The following is a 21,450-nucleotide window of genomic DNA, read 5'->3' on the forward strand; positions in this document are numbered from 1 at the left end:
CTGCAGCAGATGGGGGAAAGGGCAGCAAGCAGGCACGTGGAGCACAGCAGGAGCACAGGGCCCAGAGCAGGGCAGCAGGAGCGCATGGCAGGGGCTTCATGGTGCTCTATGGGGCAGGGCTGGCTCCCTCCTCTCCCTGCTTGAGCAGCACAGCCAAGCTCCGTAGAGCCCCAGGCAGCCCCTGCCCCGTGTTCCTGTTACCCTGGGCCCTGGCGGTGCTGGCCTCGCTGCCCCTTCCCCCATCTGCCACAGTCATTTCCCTGCTCTCCCCTACCTGCCTGCCCACTGGCACCATGTGGTTCTCCGCTGCAGCACTGGCACTGCAGGACCTGGCCCAGCTGGCCCCAAAGACTGGGGCGATTGCCCACAGTCCTCCCCTGCCTCCCTCCCCCCGACCCTTCTCTTATCTGTATTTCCCTCGGCATGGGGAGGTAGGAACAATTCCAGACCAGAAGCCTCCAAAAGCTCCAGCTGGGCAAAGGCTTCAGGCTGGGGCTTGGGAAGGGGAGGGGAGGGGCTAGAGCGAGTGTGGGGCAGGGTTGGACCTGCTTCTCCATCCCCTTGGGTCCTACTGCCACTGGCTCCTGCCATCTTTGACAGGTAGCCAGGGGCATATAAATATTAATTTTCTAAAATTTTCAGGGACCTCACGCATCCGATAGAATGCCGTGGCGGGCCAGATCTGGCCCACGGCCATATTTTGCCTGCCCCTGAATTAGATTCTATATGGAAAATGTATACATTTGCCATAATTTCCCAAATACAGGAATCTAATTACCGGAGGTTTGTCTTGAATTTGACCCCTCCCATTGATATACCAGGGGTATATCCCTTGCCCTCTGCCCCCACCCTAAAGTCCTCCCCCTGCAGCTCCCCTTAGTATTAGACCCTGCTTTCCCTGAGCACACAGAAGAGACAAATTTAAAAATACTGATTTTGAAATAAACATGTCTATAGTAATTTGCATTTTGCTTTTTTGGAAACTGCTGCAAGTTTTTAGCACAAGTATTCCAAAAACACACCTTTAAACAGCATCTTTGTTACCTCTCAGCTCCATGTTCTTGGGGAACTCTGACACAGGACACAGACTGTCTGACTCACAAAGAATTCCCCCTCTCTACCTAAACAGAACCTGATTAAAATGCAGTGAGAGACACACCTAAAACCCTCCAGATAAGGGTGACAAAAGTGAAACAACTGCCCTAGGTCTCATTTGCATCTGAGATGGGAACAGATGACCATTCATTTACATGAGAGATGGAGAACAGAAAACCTGAAGCAGAGACGGCAGTGAATTCTGGGATCAGCGAAGCAGGGGAGCACTGCATGATGGGGAATCTGTGCTCCAAATGCTCATCAACCCCCACACCCAGCTCAGCATTTATCAGACCAGTTCTAATCTGGATTTACAAAGGACTTCCCCCTCTCCCCTCTCCTCCCTCTCCCCCCCCACCCCACCTCTAAGCAGAAGTAAGTTTACTAGGCATCTTAGGCCGTACATTCCCCGGTCCCACCATGGGAGGCCTATGTAAACTTAATTGGCTAAAACTTGGTTGCTGGGTTAGGGAATGCTGAGGCAATAGACCGAGTTAGAAGGGAGTATGGACAACTTCTGAACAATGGTACAGGCTTCATCACAGCGTCCAGCCCGTTGGAGCCCTGTCCACGAGTGTTGTCATACTCTTCCATAGACGACTGGTGGAAGTCCTCTCCACAACAGGTCATGAACACTCCAATAATTGCCTTAAGTCTGTTAAAAGACTATAGTAAGATCTAGAAAAGTCATGCTAAGCTGAGGCTTGTTCACAGCAAGTAAAAATCCAAGACCCTGATGCTACAAGCTATCTATTGTTTCTGAAGACACCAGGAGATGTCCCATCAGTATATCTGCTATCCATAGGAATGTCAAGCTGGCTCCTAAGTGTGTGTTTCCTGAGTATCAATCAGTTTCCTGAGATGTTCCAATCAGATAACCCCTTGTCAATAGAAAAGACAATTTGATTTACGCTACTGAGAATGATTGAAAGAAGCTGAACTGAGGGTATAAAAATCCGTAAAAGAAGCAGCAGTGTGTGTACTGGCACCACCCACTTTCTTCTGGAGAGGCTGAAGGAGGCAGATCATCTCCCTTCAATGATCGTGCTGAGAACTTTAACCTGTCAGCTTTGCAACCCGAGTGCCTTGGACTGGTAAGATCCCAGCTCTCTCTCTCTTTTCTCTTCTCTCTTTCTAAGCATAAATTTCTGAACCTGAACTGTAACAACCTGTGGCCTGTTATAAATTAGTCAGAGGGGATCAGCAGGCATTGGGGGAATCACTATTCCCCCGTGCACTGCCAGGAGTGACCAGGAATAATGGTCACAAGCTGGCAGAGGGCAGGTTTAGGCTAGATATCAGGAAGCGCTACTTCACGGTCAGGGCGGCTAGGATCTGGAACCAACTTCCAAGAGAAGTGGTGCTGGCTCCTACCCTGGGGGGTTTTAAGAGGAGGTTAGTTGAACATCTTGCTGGGGTCGTCTGACCCCAGTATTATTTCCTGCCATGGCAGGCGGTCGGACTAGGTGATCTACTCAGGTCCCTTCCGACCCTAGAAACTATGAAACTATAATTAAGCTTGAGCTAAGTTTCCCCAAATACTTAGTGAAACCAGGGTAATATTGTAACTGTTTGTGTTTGTTTTTCCTTTGCATGTCTATTACTACCAGTGTCAATATATATTTCATCTACTTAGCAATAAATAACTTTTATAGTCAAACTGGTGGTAACTGGGTATATTTTTCCTTCTTTACTTCTCCTTCCCCACTTGCTCTGCAGCAACGCTTCTTTTACCTAAGCTAAAGATCCTTGTGAAGCCTAAAAGTACTGTGCGATCTGCTCATCAAGAAGCTAAAAGACTGGGATGTGCTGAGTTTGAAACACATAAGGGGATCAGCTTGTACAGGCTGATTGACCCAGTTTGGCTCAGACGTGCCCTGATGAACTGAATGCTGGCCCATGAGGGTGTCTGTCAGCTGGACACCCAGCCGGATTCAGAGGTTTTCTGTTTAACTGTGTGCTTGTGTCTGACTGTAGTTATTGTTGCTCTGATGAACTGATTCTTGGCATACGAGGGTGTCAGCCTGTCCATGCTGATCAACCCGGCCAGGTCAGGCATGTCACATTAATCTGTGTGTGTGTGTGTGTATGACTGATTTGGGGACTGAAGGAACCCAGCCCCACTGAACTGAGTCCTGCAAGATAGCTCCATTGGGGGTGAGGGCTTGCAGAAGGGAGAGATACAGCTCCATATAGAGACACCAGTAACACAAGCAGCACATTAACAGAATTACCAAGAACCTAGCCCTAATAAATGAGCACACCGCAAAGTAGCGGGCAAACCTGGTAACACCTCGGTACTTACTTATAAAGAGTACAAACTATGCATGATATTAGTCTAAAGCCAAAAAGCTCACGATTTACCATACAGTTCATTGGGCTGGGCCCCAGCAGAGTCAAAAGCATTTCAAGCCATGGTGACTCCATAGCTCAGCATTGCTCAGTATGTGTTTGTACTCCAGATTCTTAATGTATTCTCAGAAGTCTACAAGAATATTGACCTAACTCTAAACATCAGAAAAATGCAAATCCTTTACCAACCTGCTCCAAATGAAGAAACAAACCCCTGCTCCGTTCAAATCAACAGAGCACTGCTGGAAAACGGGATCATTTTGCCTACCTTACAAGCCATCTTTTATCAAAGGCAGATGTCAACACGGAAATACAACACCACTTGAAATGTGCAAGCGCAGCCTTTGGACGTTTGAGTAAGAGAGTCTTCTTAAATCACGACATCCTTGCTGAAATGAAGCTCTGGGTTTATCAAGCCATTGTCATTCCAACTCTGCTGTATGGCTTGGAAACTTGGACCACATACAGAAGACATCTCAAGAGCTTGGAAAAGTACCACCAATGGTGCCTTTGCAAGATCCATCAAATTAGCTGAGAGGATAGATGCAGAAACATCAGCGTCTTGGCTGAAGCAAATTCCAACAACACTGAGGCCATCATCACCAAAAAAACAACTTTGCTGGACAGGTCATGTTGTTTGCATGCCTGACTCCTGCCTTCCAAAGAGAATCTTTTTCTCATAGCTGAAAGAAGGCCAGTGAAACAGCAGAGGGCAAAAAAAGCTCTTCAAAGACACCCTGAAGGCAAACATGAAGAGGTGTAACATCAACATCAACACTTAGGAGACCCTTGCTCAGGACCGACCAAAATGAAGGACAACTCTTTGGGAAGGACTTCAACACTTTGAAACAGCTTGTCGACAGGCAGAAGAGGAAAAGAGGAAAAGGCAAAAAGAACAGCAGAACATACAATGAAGCAACACAGTGCCTATCCCTCCTGGAAACATCTGTCCTCACTGCGACAAGACGTGTGGATCTAGAATTGGGCTATGGAACCACCTGTGGACTCGCTATTAAGATCCTTAGAAGGTAATCTTACTCATTCGTGAGTGATTGCCCATCATCATCATCGTACTCCAGATTCCCCCACAAAGGAGCTACATGCTAATTAGCCCACATTAATAACTGGAACAGGGTATTCTTATCACAAGTCCTGGGATCCTCCAAACATTTATACGCAGATAAGGCACAGGGCAGGCTGGTCTGGCTCCACCACATGGAGGGTGGGGCCTCACTAATCATATACAGTAGACTGAAAGAGGGGGTGACAGAGGGATTCTGGATGAACTGTTCAGAGCTCCATTTGGTGATGTCCCCCGGGTCTGGGGTGCCACAATTTTTTTTATTTATGTTAGTGTGCCATGGGATGGAAAAGGTTGGGAAACACTGAGCTAGGCTATGGACGGAGGACGTGAGAGAGAAGCAAGAACGAGGGAAGGGGGAAGAGGAGAGGGGAGGAGTGACTATATATTCAAGTACAGTAATTGAACTACTGTCTCTTCAAACCTCTCAGTAGGTGAAAGGTACTAATGATTCTTTTTCTTTTCTGAATGGTTTTGTTCTTTTATAAAATTAAGTTATCTATTCAACTAAATGTATCTTACTTTGAAACCATTTCTGTTTACTTCTCTTTGCTTCCAATTTATAGCAGTCCTCCACTTCCTTAAGCATTTGTTTTCTTTTGAATATGAAATTCACTATGTTTTTCCTGGTATTTAGCTTAGGCTCCACTTGTTTCTTCCCCAGACTTGAAGAAGGGAACCTTGTGCTCAAAAGCCTAACATTTTTCCACCTACACAGTTGTTCTAATAAAAAGATATCAAAAAAACCAAACTTGCTTCCAGCATGTACAGTAAAGCCAGAGAGACAGCCAGTTTATGTACAACAATTAACGCCCAAGGTTCAAAACTTGCACCCAGAATGGCGCTCAGTTCTGGTTGCCCAAGAGTTTCTGCATATAACTTGTGATCCACAACCTGCAAACCACTGCATGGCTGGATACCTAATTCCCAGTCTCCTGGAAGTGAGCCTGTGGGAACAAACCACAGCACTGAGAATTGCACTGACAGAGATAATCAGTGGCTGTCCAATTTCAAATTATATTGTAACACACTGTTTAAACATGGCAGTAGGTGAACATACCGATGAAGAGGTACTTATGCTATATTTTCCACTGTAGAATCACACCCCCTTAAATTTTTATTCTGAAGGACAGATTTCAAAGTATGACCTGCCTTGTGTTCACCTGCTGTAACTAAATGAGTAAAAGAATCTCGACAATGGAGAATTCAGGAAATTATAGCAACTGAAAAAAGAATGATCATTAATGGTGTAAATGAAGTCTCCTCTTTACAACCAACATCTTCTAGGGCATGGACAGACAGGCTATTTGAAGGGCTTCCTTTAGGAGGTAAAAAACTACATGCCTGCATAGAGCTGAAGCACTCCACATTTTAAATGCTTCAAATTCAACCAGGATTTGGAGCACTTGAAATGCATGGCTGTCCAAAGACTAGGACTATACATACAGAATAAAAAGAATGCATTAGACAGAAGCAGAGAAACTGCTTAGCTTGTTGACACAACTCCTATTAACAGTATCTGAAAATGTATTATGTCCTTATACATGTAAAAGAAGTGATTCTCTGCACCAAAACCTCACAATTTCACTGTTAAAAATTCAAAACAAAAAAATGTACAGGCAAAAGGATACAACAGCCCTTCTAACCCCTTTACTAATTTCCCCTTTTTTGATTGTCACTTGAACCAATTTCCTAGCACCCCCTGTCATGGTTTGTCATAACCACAAGCATGCAATCCCAACTGGTATATTAATCCTTCTAAGTTTTCTATTTTTAAAATTTAGTTTGCTGCTGGACAAGGTTCTTTCATCCGCATGAAAGTACTGAAACCCTAAGTGGAAACAGTTCAACTCTGGATCTATCTTAATCCCTCAGCAATTGCTCTGGTCCAAGTAAAGTAAAAAATGCATTAAATGATCTGGGTCATAAAAATAATCAAGACAGCAAACAAAGATAACTTACCCCCAACATTTCCCCACGCTGTTTAACGTCGTCCCACATAAAATGAACTATATGGTGACACATAAAAGTCCCAGTTCGACCCTCTTGTTTCATACGTACCAGACACATCCTAAAAGATGCAAACAACAGAGATAAATTTGCTTTCCAGTTTTTTCTTAAAATCTTAAATAAATAAATATAAATACACACACACTCCATTTAACTTCCTGCTTTCCCTCTTTCCCACCTTTGTTCCTTCTTCTCACTACACAGTAGTAAGACAGAAGGTAGGGCAGGGTGGCATCTTAAAGATTACCTGGTTCAGAGAGGAATGAGCTTTTGAAGGCAATTGTCTACTTTGTCAGATATTATGAATGGACTTGCAAAAGAAAGGATTTTGAATAGGAAGGAATTTAAATACAAAGGAAAGGGACCTGGGTGAAAGAGGTAAAAAAAATGGGTTGACTAGGTTAACAAGGCAGTTACCACAGAGTGGCACAGAGGTTGGCAGCTGGAGTTAACAGCTAGTCCAGGTAATGGGATAAGAATCCATAATCTCTGTCAAAACCATGCTTAACAATCCAGCTTGTGGCTGATCTTGTTCTGCACTTTCATGTTCACAATGGTTTTTAAAATTTTGTTTAAGGACAGTTACTCTGCGGTCAGTGACAGCCAGGGAGGTTAACGTGTTCTGCCATGGACTTTTGTGCATTTCTGGAATCGATGATAAATCAGTATCCACTCATTTATGTATGTATGGCTCCATCCGGCCAATGTAGATGGCATGTTTGATGTTAGTGAAGGAGCATGTAAATGAACCCCAGATCCATGTGACTAGGTCCACTGAAACCTGGTCTATGTCGATGAGAGGATATAGTTGGTATCTGGTCTGTAGCAAGACTGGATGAGCTGGAGAGAACTGGCATTAGGTAGTTTATAGCTTGAATGACATCATAACCGCATATGCTCTAATCCCTCTGCCCAGGATGCACAATTTAGGAATCTAGAACAGGGCTCCCTACACTTACAATACAAAACCATAGCTAGTCAAAGCAGACTCAGATCCTGCTATGATCTGCTACAACACCAACCCCATGACAAGGACAGCAGAATCCTTCTGGTCTTCGCCTATAGCCCCCAGGTAGAACACATTATTAGTCACCTCCAATCCCTCATGGAAAGCAATGACCATTGCAAGGTAGCCATGGGTGAACATGCATATCCTGGTTTGCAGGCATACCCCCAACCTCAAACAACCTCTTCAGCTGCAAATGTGAGTGTTATTCTGTACACTGAAATGTACGTATAGATGCAGACAGCAGACACAAATTGCGCCTGGTCAGCCCAGCCAGCTGAAGGCCAGCCCCCTGGCTCCTGCCAACTCCAATGCCACCATCTGGAGCCTTAGGCTGACCCCACCACCAAGTCCCCTGCCACCGCAGGGCTGCTCTGCTGTGGCTCAAATTGCTGCTATCCCAGGCACGTGTGTAGATGCTATGCCTAGGAGCAATTTACTCTGGCACAAAGTGTTCTAGAGTTTATTGTTTCGCCTTAATTGCAAATGTACTCCCTGACTCTAAATTTGGTCCAATGCAACTGAGATGCAATCAAGAGCAATCATGAAAAGCAGTAACTATATGCTGAGATACAGATAGCGAAATAAGAACAAACAAACAAAAGAAATAGCAGAAAAAGGATTTTACCTCATGCTTACATCTTAGCCCTAAGCTTTAAGATGCAGCTTTCACTTCTGTCCAAGCCAAAGTCTTCTCCCAAACTGTCAGCCTGCATTTTTTTTGCAAAAATATGTATTTAAACTTACACAGACACACCTTTATCAACCTGCCTTGTGATTACGTTTGCTTGAAAGTCCAAAACACACCTTTACAGTTGCACCATTCTCATTCCCATTACAATAACAGCACTGTGCACATACTCTCAGCCTGCATTGCACAGCTACACTACTGGAGAACTGAAGTACCTTATGCCCAGGAAACGTCACACAAAGACTTATTCTCATGGCAAGGCTTACTTATTCAGTCTTATCTGGCCATTCATATATTTCTACAAAATTATTGGAAAGTAAATTATATATAACTTTCTGCTACCCATGTGCCTCCTACTGACAAGTCACATTACATTCTTGATCAAATTATAACGAAAATAATCACAGACTTTCAGACCTAGAGATTTCTAATTTGATATCCTTGGATATCATTTCTCTCTATAGGTAATAGTCTCTTACTTATTTACTGTGACAAACACCCTTCTTTGAATAGCCTGTTTCCAGGTGTCAATCTTACCATAGGCCTCTCTCTTAAATGTTCATCATTGTTCTAGAAGGCTTATTATGTGCCTCAGACCACGTCCACAAGCATAGGCGACTGGTGGTAGAGGGGGGTACATGGGGACATCCTCCACCACTGCCAGCTTCTGGGGGTGCTCATTAGCCCTGTCCTCCCTGCCGACTCTGCCAGCAGCTTCTATGGGTGCTCATCAGCCCCACCCCCACCACTGACACCGTTGGTGGCTTCATGGGTGCTTGCCAGCCCCGTCCCAGCCACCGACACCGCCAGCAGCTTCTGCGGGTGCCCCCCAAACTCAGGAGGTACCAGTCACCCATGTCCACAAGGGACTATTTGACTGGCCATCATATCCACCAAGGTTGCATACTAATTCTCAGTGATACGTTCTCAGTCATTTAGGCATTGATTCTCTCCTTGGCATGAAACTCATTGTTTAGGAAATAACAGCTAAAAATCATTATCATGTTAAAAGAATCATATCATATTATGTAATCTGGTCCCAGTATAACCTATAAAATACATTCATACCCAATACTACAATTCATACAAATCTAAGAATGATATGACTAAACACAACTTGACATTATCTATCTGGAGATAATACACATACCATACCAGTAAAACAAATTCAAGGAGACATGATATTCCATGAATACTTCAAAATACTGTGGATTCATAACAGTTGGTTCAACTGACTCAGTTTAAAAATTGGTCTGAATTTTAGGCAAAACTCTGCAAGTTTGGCCAGGACTGTTCTGACAACAGCTTTGTATTTCTTTTTATTTCAGTTTGTACTGGCAGTCTAGATGTGGGAGAAAGCACTAGAGTTTGCTCTAGTTCACATTTCAACAAATTAGGTAAGGAATATTAGGAGGAGTACAGCAGAGAACAACAATTATTAGAAGTCTAGAACACGTGAAGTATGAGGAAAGGTTGGAATACCTAGGATTGTTTACTCTGGAGAAGAGATGACTAAGGGGATATTTGATAACAGTCTTAAAATACCAAAAGAATATTATAATAAAAGGGAAGATGACTGCCTATTTTCTGTGGTCACAGGGGAGAAGACAAGGAGTAATAGTCCTGAACTGTCTTAAGCTGTTTGAGCTGCAGTGCTGTCTGAATGCATATCCTACCGTTCTTAATGAAAAAATTAGGTTAATCCATGTCAGCTTTTGTAATATACAAAAGTAGGCACCAGAGCAGCTCAGAAATAAACTGTTGCAATGTAATCTGCACTACAGGGTCAGTTGTATGCCTGCAAGCACTTGTGAACAACTAGGAACAATAATGCATGATTAAGAAATAAAACTGGTTCTCAGAGCTGCACATTTTTTTAGTGTAGACAAGACTGTATATATTCCTACAAATATGACAACTTCCCAGTACATTGTACACACTGTTTCAATAGAAATTATAATAAATATTTGCAGGCTTGATCTGCAAAAAGAAAAATCATTTTTCCTTCATGTTTGGGTCATGCTCATGATCATGTAATGAGGTTGTCTTACCCATAAATGTAGGAGACTTTGCTCTGGAAGTGAGTCACTGAGAAATAACAAGCTTAGAGCATGGACTGATAACCTATGCCCCACAGACTGGATCCAGCCTGCAAAGGGATTAGATCTGATCTGATCTGTGAAGCTCTGATTCAGTGCTGATTTTACTATGGGCGTGCTAATTAGCCAGCCATTTGATCTGGTCCATTTTACTAATGGCATGTGGATTGTCTCCAGCCTCTCCAAACAGCTGCTATAGCCCAGCAGCTGGAGGAGAATCTGTGGCTGGTGGTGCCAGCCAGGTTGTGTGTGTGGTGGGGGGAAAAAGAAGAGGGGCAGGAAACCAGACGAAGGACAGACTGATGCAGACAATGAGATGGGAGTAAGACAGTAATAGAAGGCGTAGAGCCAAAGTGGAGAGAAAGAATATATAAGTAGACATCACCAAATGAAGTAGATCAGCTGTCCTGGGATGTGTCCTAACAAAGCTGATTGACTTCATTGGGTGTAACAGGTTTCCTGTTGATCTTGAGGGACAACAGGCAATGTGTTCCCCACTTGCAGAGATACATTACAGGGAATCTCCTGGGTGCAGCTCTGTAAGCAGGAAAAGGCAACTTGGGTGCAGTCCCGGGGCTGAGACCACCAATTAACTGATTGTCAGTCCCAGAAGTGCACCAAAGTGATGAACACATTTTGGTGTAGTCTCAGGGCTGAGATGACTGACCCAGGACTGTGCCAGACTAAGACTGACACTTCAGTGTGGACCGGGGGCTGGGTTCACCAATTAACTGAGTGTCTCACTAGAGTGTTGACAGGAGGCGGGGGAATCCCAAATGAGGGAAGCCAGGCAGGCATTCCCCTGAAGCTCCAGTAGTGCATTCCCGGGGTGGCTGGAGAGTACGGGCAGCTTCAGACTGACCGCACCATCCTGTCATAAACCAAATTTGTGGCACAACAAGGGGTATAGAAGTCTGTATGCTTGGCTTTTTTGCCACCATAAAAAATTATGTCAAAAAAATTATGACACACAAAAAGTGTGTTAGGTTTCTTGCTGGAAAACACTGGAGCTGTGTGGGTATTGCCAAGGCTAATTATGTAGACTTCTCGTGTGGCCATAAAGATGAGCTGATGATCCCACCACAGGGTGGCAGCAAAATTTTTCCATCAGCTATATCCATCCAGGGGAGGGTGGAAGGCAGGGAGAGAGTGGGGGAGAGGGGGGAGAGAGAAACTTATGGTTAAGGCCCTGGAACTTAGAGTATATAAGTCTTGTTTGCTGGAACTCAGGGTATGTAAGTCAAAGTACTAGTTATGCCACAAACTTCCTGTATGCCTTGGGGTCAAACTTTCTCTGGGCCTGTCCCATGAGTAACATGAGGAGAATACACCCTCCCCCTGCTGCTTTGTCTGCCTTGTTTATTTAAATGCCAACTCCTTCTCATACAAACACTGTCATCAATAATCATCATTTTATTTTATGCATTTCCCCACTCATAAGAAATTAGAGAAGAGTCAGTCTGAGAACTTAACTCAGGGCTAGGAAAAGTATTTTTATGACCTGTAGTATTGGTACTGAACCCCCACCGCCCCAAACAGACAAAAAAACCCAAAGAAGTCCTGGCAGGAGATTTCTTCAACACATACACTGCTTCCAATCCAGTCTGCAGTTTCTCAGGAGGAGCAAGAGTGCAGGAGACCATTGATTACAATCAATCACAGATGGCAGAGAAATGGAGTAGTGTTCAGAGTAAACCTTGTTCCCCTTGAAGCCTGAAAGGACACTGTGTGTTTGGATGCATAGTGCTGTCATAGAACAGTTCAGCAGCACCAAGAGTGAGGTCATGGAATACTGCAGTTTATTTGAAACTTTAGTAGTTTGTTACTACACCTGCCACCTGAGGTTTGAAAGACACAGATTTTCTTAGGCTATAAACCTTCTACCTAGATCAACACAGTGTGAAATGTTTTATTGTTTCACTACAGAATATGTTCTGTAGTCCCTTCAAAGACTGACTCATCTTTGTCAAACCACTAAGGTAAAACTGTTCCATGCTCAGATTTCTAGCTTTAAAAAAGTGTCCGCATAATTTATTTTAAAATTATGATGTTTAAGATCAAGCATATTAAGTTTGGATTTTTTTATTTTTTTTTTTGGGGGGGGGGTTCCTCAACCAGTGGAAATTTTCATTCTGCACTGATAATATAAGGCTACATACTATCAATTAAAACACTTGGATTTTTAAACCCATCACGATCATCTTAGATAAATTATGCCGCAAATAAACTGAAATCAAAGTTACTGACCAAACTGTCTCCAGATGCATAAGCACAGACCTCTTTGAAATCAAGAGGTATTCAATATTTGCATGTAAAAGCAAAATCTGGCCCAAACTTGCTGTTAAGATGCAAAAGACCTTACAGAGATTGTCTCAGTACAACATTTTAAAGTTAGGATTAAGGAAGCTAGGAATCTATTGCCTAGCAAAAAGAGCTTAGATAAGTAAAATGAAGATAATTATACTGTAAAACATTTATTATACATAAACAACACATCAGGTTAGAACAAACAATTCCAACACAAAAATACATTTAAAATTTTTGTTTTTCCTGCCAGTGGAATACAGCCAACCTCGACTCAGATTTCCATAACAGCCTTGAAAATATACTCTTTAACTTTCATTTTAAAAATTGTTTAGTAAAAGACAGGGTTTTGACTTTCATACCTAATCAATCACCATTAAATTACTTCGCACTAACTATGATCCTGGACTGCCAGCATGTTTATACCAGTGCAATCAGCATTACAATAGTATAAAAAAATACCAGTTGGTGATGCAAAATCACCATCAATCCAATTTGGCGGAAAATTACTAGGAAAAAAACGAAAAGAAACTCTACCAGAATAAGTTGCATCTGTTTATCTCATATTTTCTCACATAAAATACACATCTTTTCCCCAGAAATCAGCACCCCAAAATTGGGGTACATGTATTACGCAGAGAAGCTGATTTTCTGCCAGGGACAGAAACACAATACTTCGCTAAGTAATAGCACAGTGCAGCAGTTGTGGTATTACTGTTCAAACAGTTCAGGGAATCAATTGACTCGATCGCTCATTCTTCCCCACTCCGCAGGTGTTAACAACCATCCCTCCTTTTTAATGGTTTTGATATTTCACTAATCAAGCTAACCTATCTTAGGACAATGTTTCTGTCTGCTAGCTGCTCCCAATCTCTCTCCTCCTATTTTACAGGCTAAGCAGAAAAAGGAAGGTGAGAATCAGCTGAAGATTAAGTTCTGTCCCTGCACTGTGCAGCCACAAATCTAGAAAAATCTTTTTTCCCTTAATTCTGCCTTTCAAAACAAAGCGCATATTATATTCTGGGATGTGCTGTATGCAAGAAAATATGGCATTTTTCTGCCTGTGATCATTCCAGGGTAGTTGTTTGTGAAAAGCATTGAGGCTATCACTTGCCACCTAGTGGTAAGGTACCATAACAAGCTACCTACTTTACACAGCTATCCCAGCATAACTGCATGTCTGCCCTGTCCTGATCTCAATGTACATAAAACTATATACATTGATACAAATTAGACAGGGGATGTGTGTTCAACTGTTCAGAGCCTATATTTGTCACCATTAAGCAGTAGGCCTGTGCGAAGCTTCAGGTGCTGATTTGATTGGGAGGAGGTTCATCCTGATTCAGTGGCTGATTCTCCAAATCTGAATCGAATTAGGGGACCAATAAAAAGGTTCAAATCAATTCGGAAAAGATTCCGAGAACTTCGATGATTTGGGCAGTCCCTGCCCACTGCAGCAGGGAGCTGGACCCAGACTCCATGCTGTTAAGCAGGGGTGGGGGAGAGGGGGCTGACGGGGGCCATGGGGAGGGAGGGACACCCCTGCCAGGCCCCATCCCCTACCTGTTCCCCCAGCCCCCACCCCAACCCCACTCCCCCAGCCCCGCCATGGCTGCCCCACCCAGCCCAGCTCCCGGTTCTTTAAAAAAAGCCCCCACTCACTAGGTGCTGCCCAGCAGGGGGGCGAACCCTGCTGCCCCCCACAGCCCCACGCTGCATGGGGGGCTCCACCATGAGCCCCCACCCCCTCTTTATGAAAAGAACAAATAAAAATGTCAGGCTCACCAGCTCCTGCAGCAACCTTGGGGCTTTGGGGGTTCGTGCAGAGCCCCCACGCAGTGCAGGGCAGTGGGGATCACCCCACCACAGAGCAGAAGCCAGTGAGCCCAGGGTTTTTTTGTTTTTTCCTTAAAGGGCCAGAAGCTGGGGTGGGCAGGGCAGCCATGGGGCTGGGACAGCAGATGGAGGTTAGGGGGGTTGTGATAGAGCCCCCTGTGTAGTGCAGGGCAGTGGGGATCGCCCCCCTGCCCAGCAGTACCTGGTGAGTCAGAGCTTTTTTTTTTTGTTTTTTTTTTTAAAGTGCCAGGAGCTGGGGCAGGTGGGGCAGCCATTGCCAGGACTGGGACAGCAGGCAGGGGATGGGCCCATATAATTCAGAGATTGGGCCACAGCAGCCAAATCTCCGAATCAGATTCGGCTGAATTGATTCAGGACAGCAATTCGAATCACCGAGTCAAATCAATGTCCCCCGAATTGGCCAAATCTGAAGCTGAAGTGAATACAAGCCACTTCACACAGGCCTTTTAAGCAGTGGCCAAACTAATAAGCCAGGGTGAAACTAACACCATTTCAAATTAAATAATGCTGTTGATTCCAGCCTCATAAGAGCATCTAATAAGGAATGTGACAGATAAGGAGCAGCCATACCTTAACCTAAGAAACCTGCTATGTAATACAGTATGAATATTCTATTACATAATGACCTACTCAGTTATAAAATACTACAGAAGGTAGGTTGTTAGAATTTCCTGCACAAATGTATTGATCTAGATTTAAATACATTTCATGGAGAGCCCAAACAAAAAAATCCATATTAGCAGCCTGACACATACTTGAAGGACATTGGAGAAAGCCATTAGCTTCAAGGAACCTTTCTTCAACAACCTGCAGGTCTTGTTTGTCAGAAGCTAGGAGCCTGGAGATCAAACACTAAAGTGTCTCCTGGGGAGATGGTAGGCATGTGTTAGATACTGTCTAGGGCAGTGGTAACTAACTTTTTTGGCAAGCATGCCACAAGTTGAACCCCCTCCTCCCATTCCCCCAAATACTGCTCTGATCCACATCTCCCAGGGGCACACCTGATAGCTTGTGTCCTGGAGCACCAAAATGGAGGTGGGCAGGAAGGAAGAGGCTCAAGCAACAGCATCCTGCCCTCACTCCACTCCAAGGAGTCAATTCCAGCACATCCTTTTACTGAGTACCTGGGGCACACATGCCACACAACAGCTGCCCATGTCACTTGCAAGAGAGGGTCTGTGAAAAAGGCTGAAAAAGTTGGTTCTCCCCATTCCAGGGAATGACAAACCTTAGAGGAAAGTAGGCATGTATGCAAGTATTTTATTATTGTTATGTTTCCTGTGAAATGTTTTTCTTTTAAACAAAGAACGCTTTGCCTGATGGTGGCTGTCCCATCATCATTTATCACTCTTACTCAGGGAACAAAACTGCAAGGTCTGAGTCTAAGAGCCTGAATGAATGGACATGCAAAGAATTTCAAATCCTCCCTTAACTGGAAGCACTTCAATTTGGAGTGTTTCCAATTTGGAGTGTTTCCACTGCCTCTCTCACCTGTATAGTTTGCCCATGTGGGCTTTCTCAATTACGTTGGACCACTGATATCATACATGTTTCCATCCTCTGCCCAGTGTACCATGGTTCAAAATATATCAACCACAAGAGCTACTTCTCCACCATGCTGCAGGGCACTGTGCACTAATGGGGACAGCTCATAGAGGTGACACTGGGTGGATGAGGAAGGCCCACAATAGGGTCTTCGTAAATATAAGACCAGTTTTCCTAATGATATGGAAAGCACTTGCCTGCATCAGTACCTGCATCAAGCTTGGAGGTACGGTTATCCTCCTGCAACACAAGGATCCAGCTGAAATGCATTTCCAATGGCTCATAAAGCCCTACACTGGATACCTAGCAATGAGGAACTCTTCATCTATCAACAGAGCAGCTGCAGATAATCATGGAGTGCACTTAGGCACTTCAAGGCACAGCAGAGAACACTGAAGGTGCTCCTAGTTGCTACCCAACACTACCTGCCCTAGATGTCATTTTAGCCTGTATTCTGCACATCTGTCAGGCCAAGACCAGAAGAAAACCAGGCAGAGGAAGCCCAAAAGCTCACCAGCCTGTATCAGGCACCCTTCAAACACAACTGTCAGGATATTCTTGTAAGAGATGCCCTGACAAACTACTTCTAGTAGAGCCAGCCTGTAGGGTAGAAAGCTAATCAGTGCACAGGCCAATGTGTGTACTTGTTTGTCAGTGAAATGAGCTTTTTATTAAAAATTCCAAACATCCAAGTGGTGTGTACTATAATCCAACAACAAAATGTTTGGTGAACTAAAAGTGGGATGAACTGGAGGAAGAGAAGATATTGGAACCCTAAATGTGGCCTTGCCATACCAAACTGTGCTCACTGGGTACCTGGAGGCAGAGTGGCTATCAAGTGGCATGGCAGGATCCTGACACATCATGTGTAGAAGTCAAAGGGTGCTATATTCAGCTAAAAAATGCCCTCCATTTTTATGTGGAGTTCAGCTGTTCCTTAACCCATATCCCCTAATCCTCCACGAAGAACAGGGCACTTCCACATGGGGAAGGGGCTGTGGGTCCTTATGGGAGGAATGTAGGGATCTCCCTGCCTTGGGGACATGGTAAGGCTGGCTGTAAGAAAGAGCAGGACAGTGTTGAGGCTGTGTTTGTGAAGGAGTGCTTGGGGCCTGCTATGAGAGTGGTTGAGAGGGCAAAGGGCAGCAGAAAACATGAATGAAGTGAGTAAACGTCTGCCTGAAGGTGTGTTCCTGGGTAGGGGTTCTTTGAAACTATGGCAAGTAACACTGGCCTGGTGGGAGGTGGTAGGAGTGTGTGCTGGGGCAGGTACTCTTGACTGAAGGGAGAAGAATCCTTTGGTATTGGGGTGGGTAAAGCTGACTTGAGGAAGTTGTTTTTTTGGGGCTGAGATGGGTAACCTTGACGCTGGTGGGATGCTGACAGAGACTGAAAAGGGCAGCCCTGACCATGAGGAGCACCAATGGGGGCTAAACAGAATAGCCCTGACCCTGGTACAGCACGAATAGGGGTTGGACAGGATAACCCTAGCCTGTGGAATTTACAGTGGCCCCAGGTTCAGGTACAGGACAAACCTATGCCTGGATAGGAGAGGCCCGGGAATAGGAGACAAAACAGTGCAACTTGGACACTCTCTGGGCATCTAACATAGCTGAGAGCCTGCTATGCATCCCTCTCAACATGGGGACTGTTCTTTAGTATCTGCCCTGTCTACTTCGCAAAGCTGATATATTCTGATGTGCCTGAAATACCCTATAACCTGGCCTGAGAAATGCCTTCCTGACAAGGTCAGCACACCAATCCTGGTAAATACTCCATCCCTGCTCTCCACTCTCTGTGAGGATTCCTCTTTTTCCATAATACAAACAAATTTACACACACTTTGCTCTTCATTTTCCCCATCTGTACCTAGGAACTCAATGTGCTGTGGTTTCCAGCTGTGACCTTGGGTCTTAACTGCAACAGTGGAAGCATCTTGCTGTTAGGTATCTGCGATAGCCAGAACCAAAGAAATTAATAAGCAATAAATATGTGCTTCTTAGAGTCATTTGGAACTTTTGTCTAATATAAAGCTTGTATTTTTGTAATCTGCAAACGTAACTTGTAACTGTCTATGGAACTGATCAGGCCTCAAAGACAAAGCTATAGCTGTGAAATTAGCTGATCTAATAGTTCTCTCTCGCTCAGAATTTAACCTTGATGATGATAAAAACTGGATTCAACTGCCTAGCTTATCCAGTACATTTCAAGAAAGGACATCTCGAAAAAGCATAGTCAGAGAGTTCTGAAGGGGCTGGATTTAGGCGAGGTAATTTTCAAACCTGAAAACGCTGTGTTGCAATTTGCTTATTAGATAAACTCAAACTTGGGCAGTACCTTATTATAATAATTTCTAACACCTTTTAACCCCATAGGATAACAACTTTAAAGCAATATTATGAATGGCTCTATAACCAAAAAATCAGCATAAATAGGATATAAAAGAACACGCACTTCACAGTAACCCTCAGCAAGGATGGAACAGAAGAGTCACTGCTGTCCCATACCCCCACGGATCTCTCTTACTCCCTGTGACAGCAAGGACCAGATCCTGACTGAGGGGCTTCCACCAGTTCTCCTTCAGGCAGCCCAGTTCAGAGACATCTGACTTCGCTGATTCAACTTGATATGCATCTTCTAACCAAGGGACTATCGGTAAGTTACTAACCAAGTGAAAACTCTTGGTTAATTTCTTTATCTGTTTTATTATCACTGTCAATTTTAATCTGTATTGTTATGTTGTCTGTTTATTAGCTTAACCTTTTTATTAACTATTATATGTGCAACCTATATCTTTTGTTGTCATAAGTAAAATTTGTTCTTTTTTTATAAATGAAACTTGTCATTGCTTTCCTTCCCAACATCACCTCCTTGATCCCAAACCAAAAAGCCCAGTGGCTAAAAAAGTTGCAGTGCTTAGTCAGTCTGCAACTAAATTGATATACTCACAGTGCCCAGCTAGCCTGTGACAGGTATCGACTCTTAAATGACAGTAAAAACATAAGTAGTCATTTTTATACTTTTATGATTTGATGATAAGAAATGATCCACCAAACAAGTCTTTGCATTCCACTGCAGGGGTCACTTAACATCCTAGCACCTAAGATGTTAAGTACCCACGCCCCAAGCCTCCGGGTTGGGGAAATTTAGCTATCTGATGCACCCCTCCCCAAACCTTGGTGTGTTCCTTGCTAGCCTTAGGGTGCAGGACAAAGCACTGGTGAGCTGCCATGAGACTTTCCCCATATTTTCAGGCTGGGTTGAGCCCTCAGCTGGCATCCACAACCCCAACGTCCAAAAATCAAGTGATTTAGTGGGGTTTGTTTGTTTTTTTCTGCAGGATCATAGGATCACAAAAAAGCACGGATGGGAGGGACCTCACAACGTCATCTAGTCCAGCCCCCTGCTCAAGGATCAACCCTGAGTAAACCATCCTAGCCAAATGTCTGTTCACATGTCTGTCAAACCTGCTCTTGAAAACTTTCAAGGATGGAGACTCCAAAGCTTCTCTAGGTTGTCTGTTCCAATGCTTGACCACTCTTAAAGTCAGAAAGCTCCTCCTAATCCCCAGCCTAAATTGTCTCTGCTCCAGCTAGAGTCTATTGCCCCGAGTCATGCTGCCTACAGCCACAGAGAAAAGCCCATCTCCATCCTCTCTGCAAATCACCCTTTAGGTGTTTGAAAACTGTTATCAAATCCCCCATCTTCTCTTCTCCAGGCTAAATAACACTAATTCTTTCAGATTTTCCCCATAGGTCTTGCCTCTGAGGCCCCTAATCATTACTGTCACTCTGCAATGGACTCTTTCCAATCTGTCCACAGCATTCTTTAAGTATGGGGCCCAAAACTGAACACATTATTCCAGCTGAGGCCTCATCAGCAGTGAACAGAGCAGAAGAATCACTTCCCTTGATTTACATGCGACACCCCTCTTAATACAACCCAGTATGCTGTTGGCCTTTTTTTTTTTTTGCAAACAGAAGTACACTGTTGGCATGTAATTAGATTACAGTCTACCACCAGGTCCTTCTCCGCAATACTGCAGCCTAGCCACGCATTCCTCAGTCTGTATTTGTTCACGCAGTTATTCTGTTCCAAATGCAGGACTTGGCACTTGTTCTTGTTGAATCTCATCTGATTGATTGTGGACCATTTTTCCAGTGTTTCCAGGTCATTGTGGATAATAAATAAGTTGCTGCATTTGTTGACAGTGGGGTACCGGGAGCTTTTTGCAGTTTTGGGAAGGAATCCCTCCCCCTCAGCCCTTCTTCTCCTGGAGAAAGTGGTCCTATCTGAAGGCCCTTCTGCCTGAAACATTCAAAAGAGCAATGGTGGCACCCCTGATGAAGGAGGGCTGCCTTTCAACATGCAAAATTATGACTGACTGAATATCCCTCTAGAAAGTTTGAGTACTTCTCCCCCAGTGACTTGATGACAATAAAACTCTCCGTTAACAGACCAACATAACAAGCAAATGGTGCCTCTGTCAGGGGTTCCAGTCACACACCAAGTTCCCAGAGCATGCCACTTCGCTATCTGGAAACACCCTGCAGAAGACTTTCATGCCTCTCCTACACAGTTGCCTTGCTGAAGCTGTGAAGATCTGTCACTCAGATGACAGCCCGCTGAACCCATACACCATGCCCAAGCCAGGACCCTCAGCCTACTACATGCCAGCACCTGTCTGTGATCTTTAGGAGTCACTCCCCAATCCTGCCCTGATGCCAGCATACTTGAACTATAGCCTACAAACTGTACCCTGATCCCTGGACATTCAAACCAGTAGCAAAAGAGGAGAGATCACTGAATGGGAAGGCCACAGAATTATTCTTTCTTTTGTAAAAAAAAGCAAATCAGGCCATTTTCCCCTCATAGCTTTCCCCCTCCTTTGTTACACATTCCTCAGTGAGGGAAAGAGGGACAGAAGGTAGACAGAGGGGAGGAAATCACAGTTCTGTGCAAGCAGTGGACTGACCAGGTAAATGCACATGACCCCTGCTATGCTCTGATTTTCTGGAACAGTAAACCTCACCATTTGCTGCGGTGACTGATTACTGATGGGGATTGGGGTGAGGAAAGTGTCACAGGATCATAAGTGAGCACCAACTTGTGTTAATACTTTCTCCACCCACAGTCCAACTGCACTGTGTAACATTGCCTATATTTGCAAATATGAGCACTATTCTGGATAAACATCAGGGTTTTCTTCTGCATGGGCACAACCAGCCACATTCACCCAGTCACAGAGTTGGTGAGGATGGAAGAGGGAAAGGAGGGTGAAAGTTGGCCAGGAGAAGGGAAATTAGGAGTTGACAAATTGACTTAAGCAGTGATACCCACATACAGCAGACCGTAATTATATATAATTTGTTAACATTCCTCTCCTTTGATGTCATGGGACACAACTACA

The 21,450-nt window shown here is 44.2% G+C and overlaps 1 protein-coding gene across 1 annotated transcript in view; it reads right to left on the minus strand.

Moving 5' to 3' along the window:
- Positions 1–21,450, minus strand: part of UQCC1 (ubiquinol-cytochrome c reductase complex assembly factor 1) — a 180,355-nt gene that overhangs the window by 79,027 nt on the left and 79,878 nt on the right. The window contains exon 8 of the mRNA XM_090064074.1: positions 6,491–6,599. Coding sequence (XP_089920200.1) covers positions 6,491–6,599 — 109 coding nt within the window. The remainder of the gene's footprint in view (positions 1–6,490; positions 6,600–21,450) is intronic.

The sequence above is a fragment of the Crocodylus siamensis genome, chromosome 10 (genome assembly GCF_052110815.1).
Source record: "Crocodylus siamensis isolate JL-2025a chromosome 10, ASM5211081v1, whole genome shotgun sequence".
In the NCBI taxonomy this organism is placed as follows: Eukaryota; Metazoa; Chordata; order Crocodylia; family Crocodylidae; genus Crocodylus; species Crocodylus siamensis.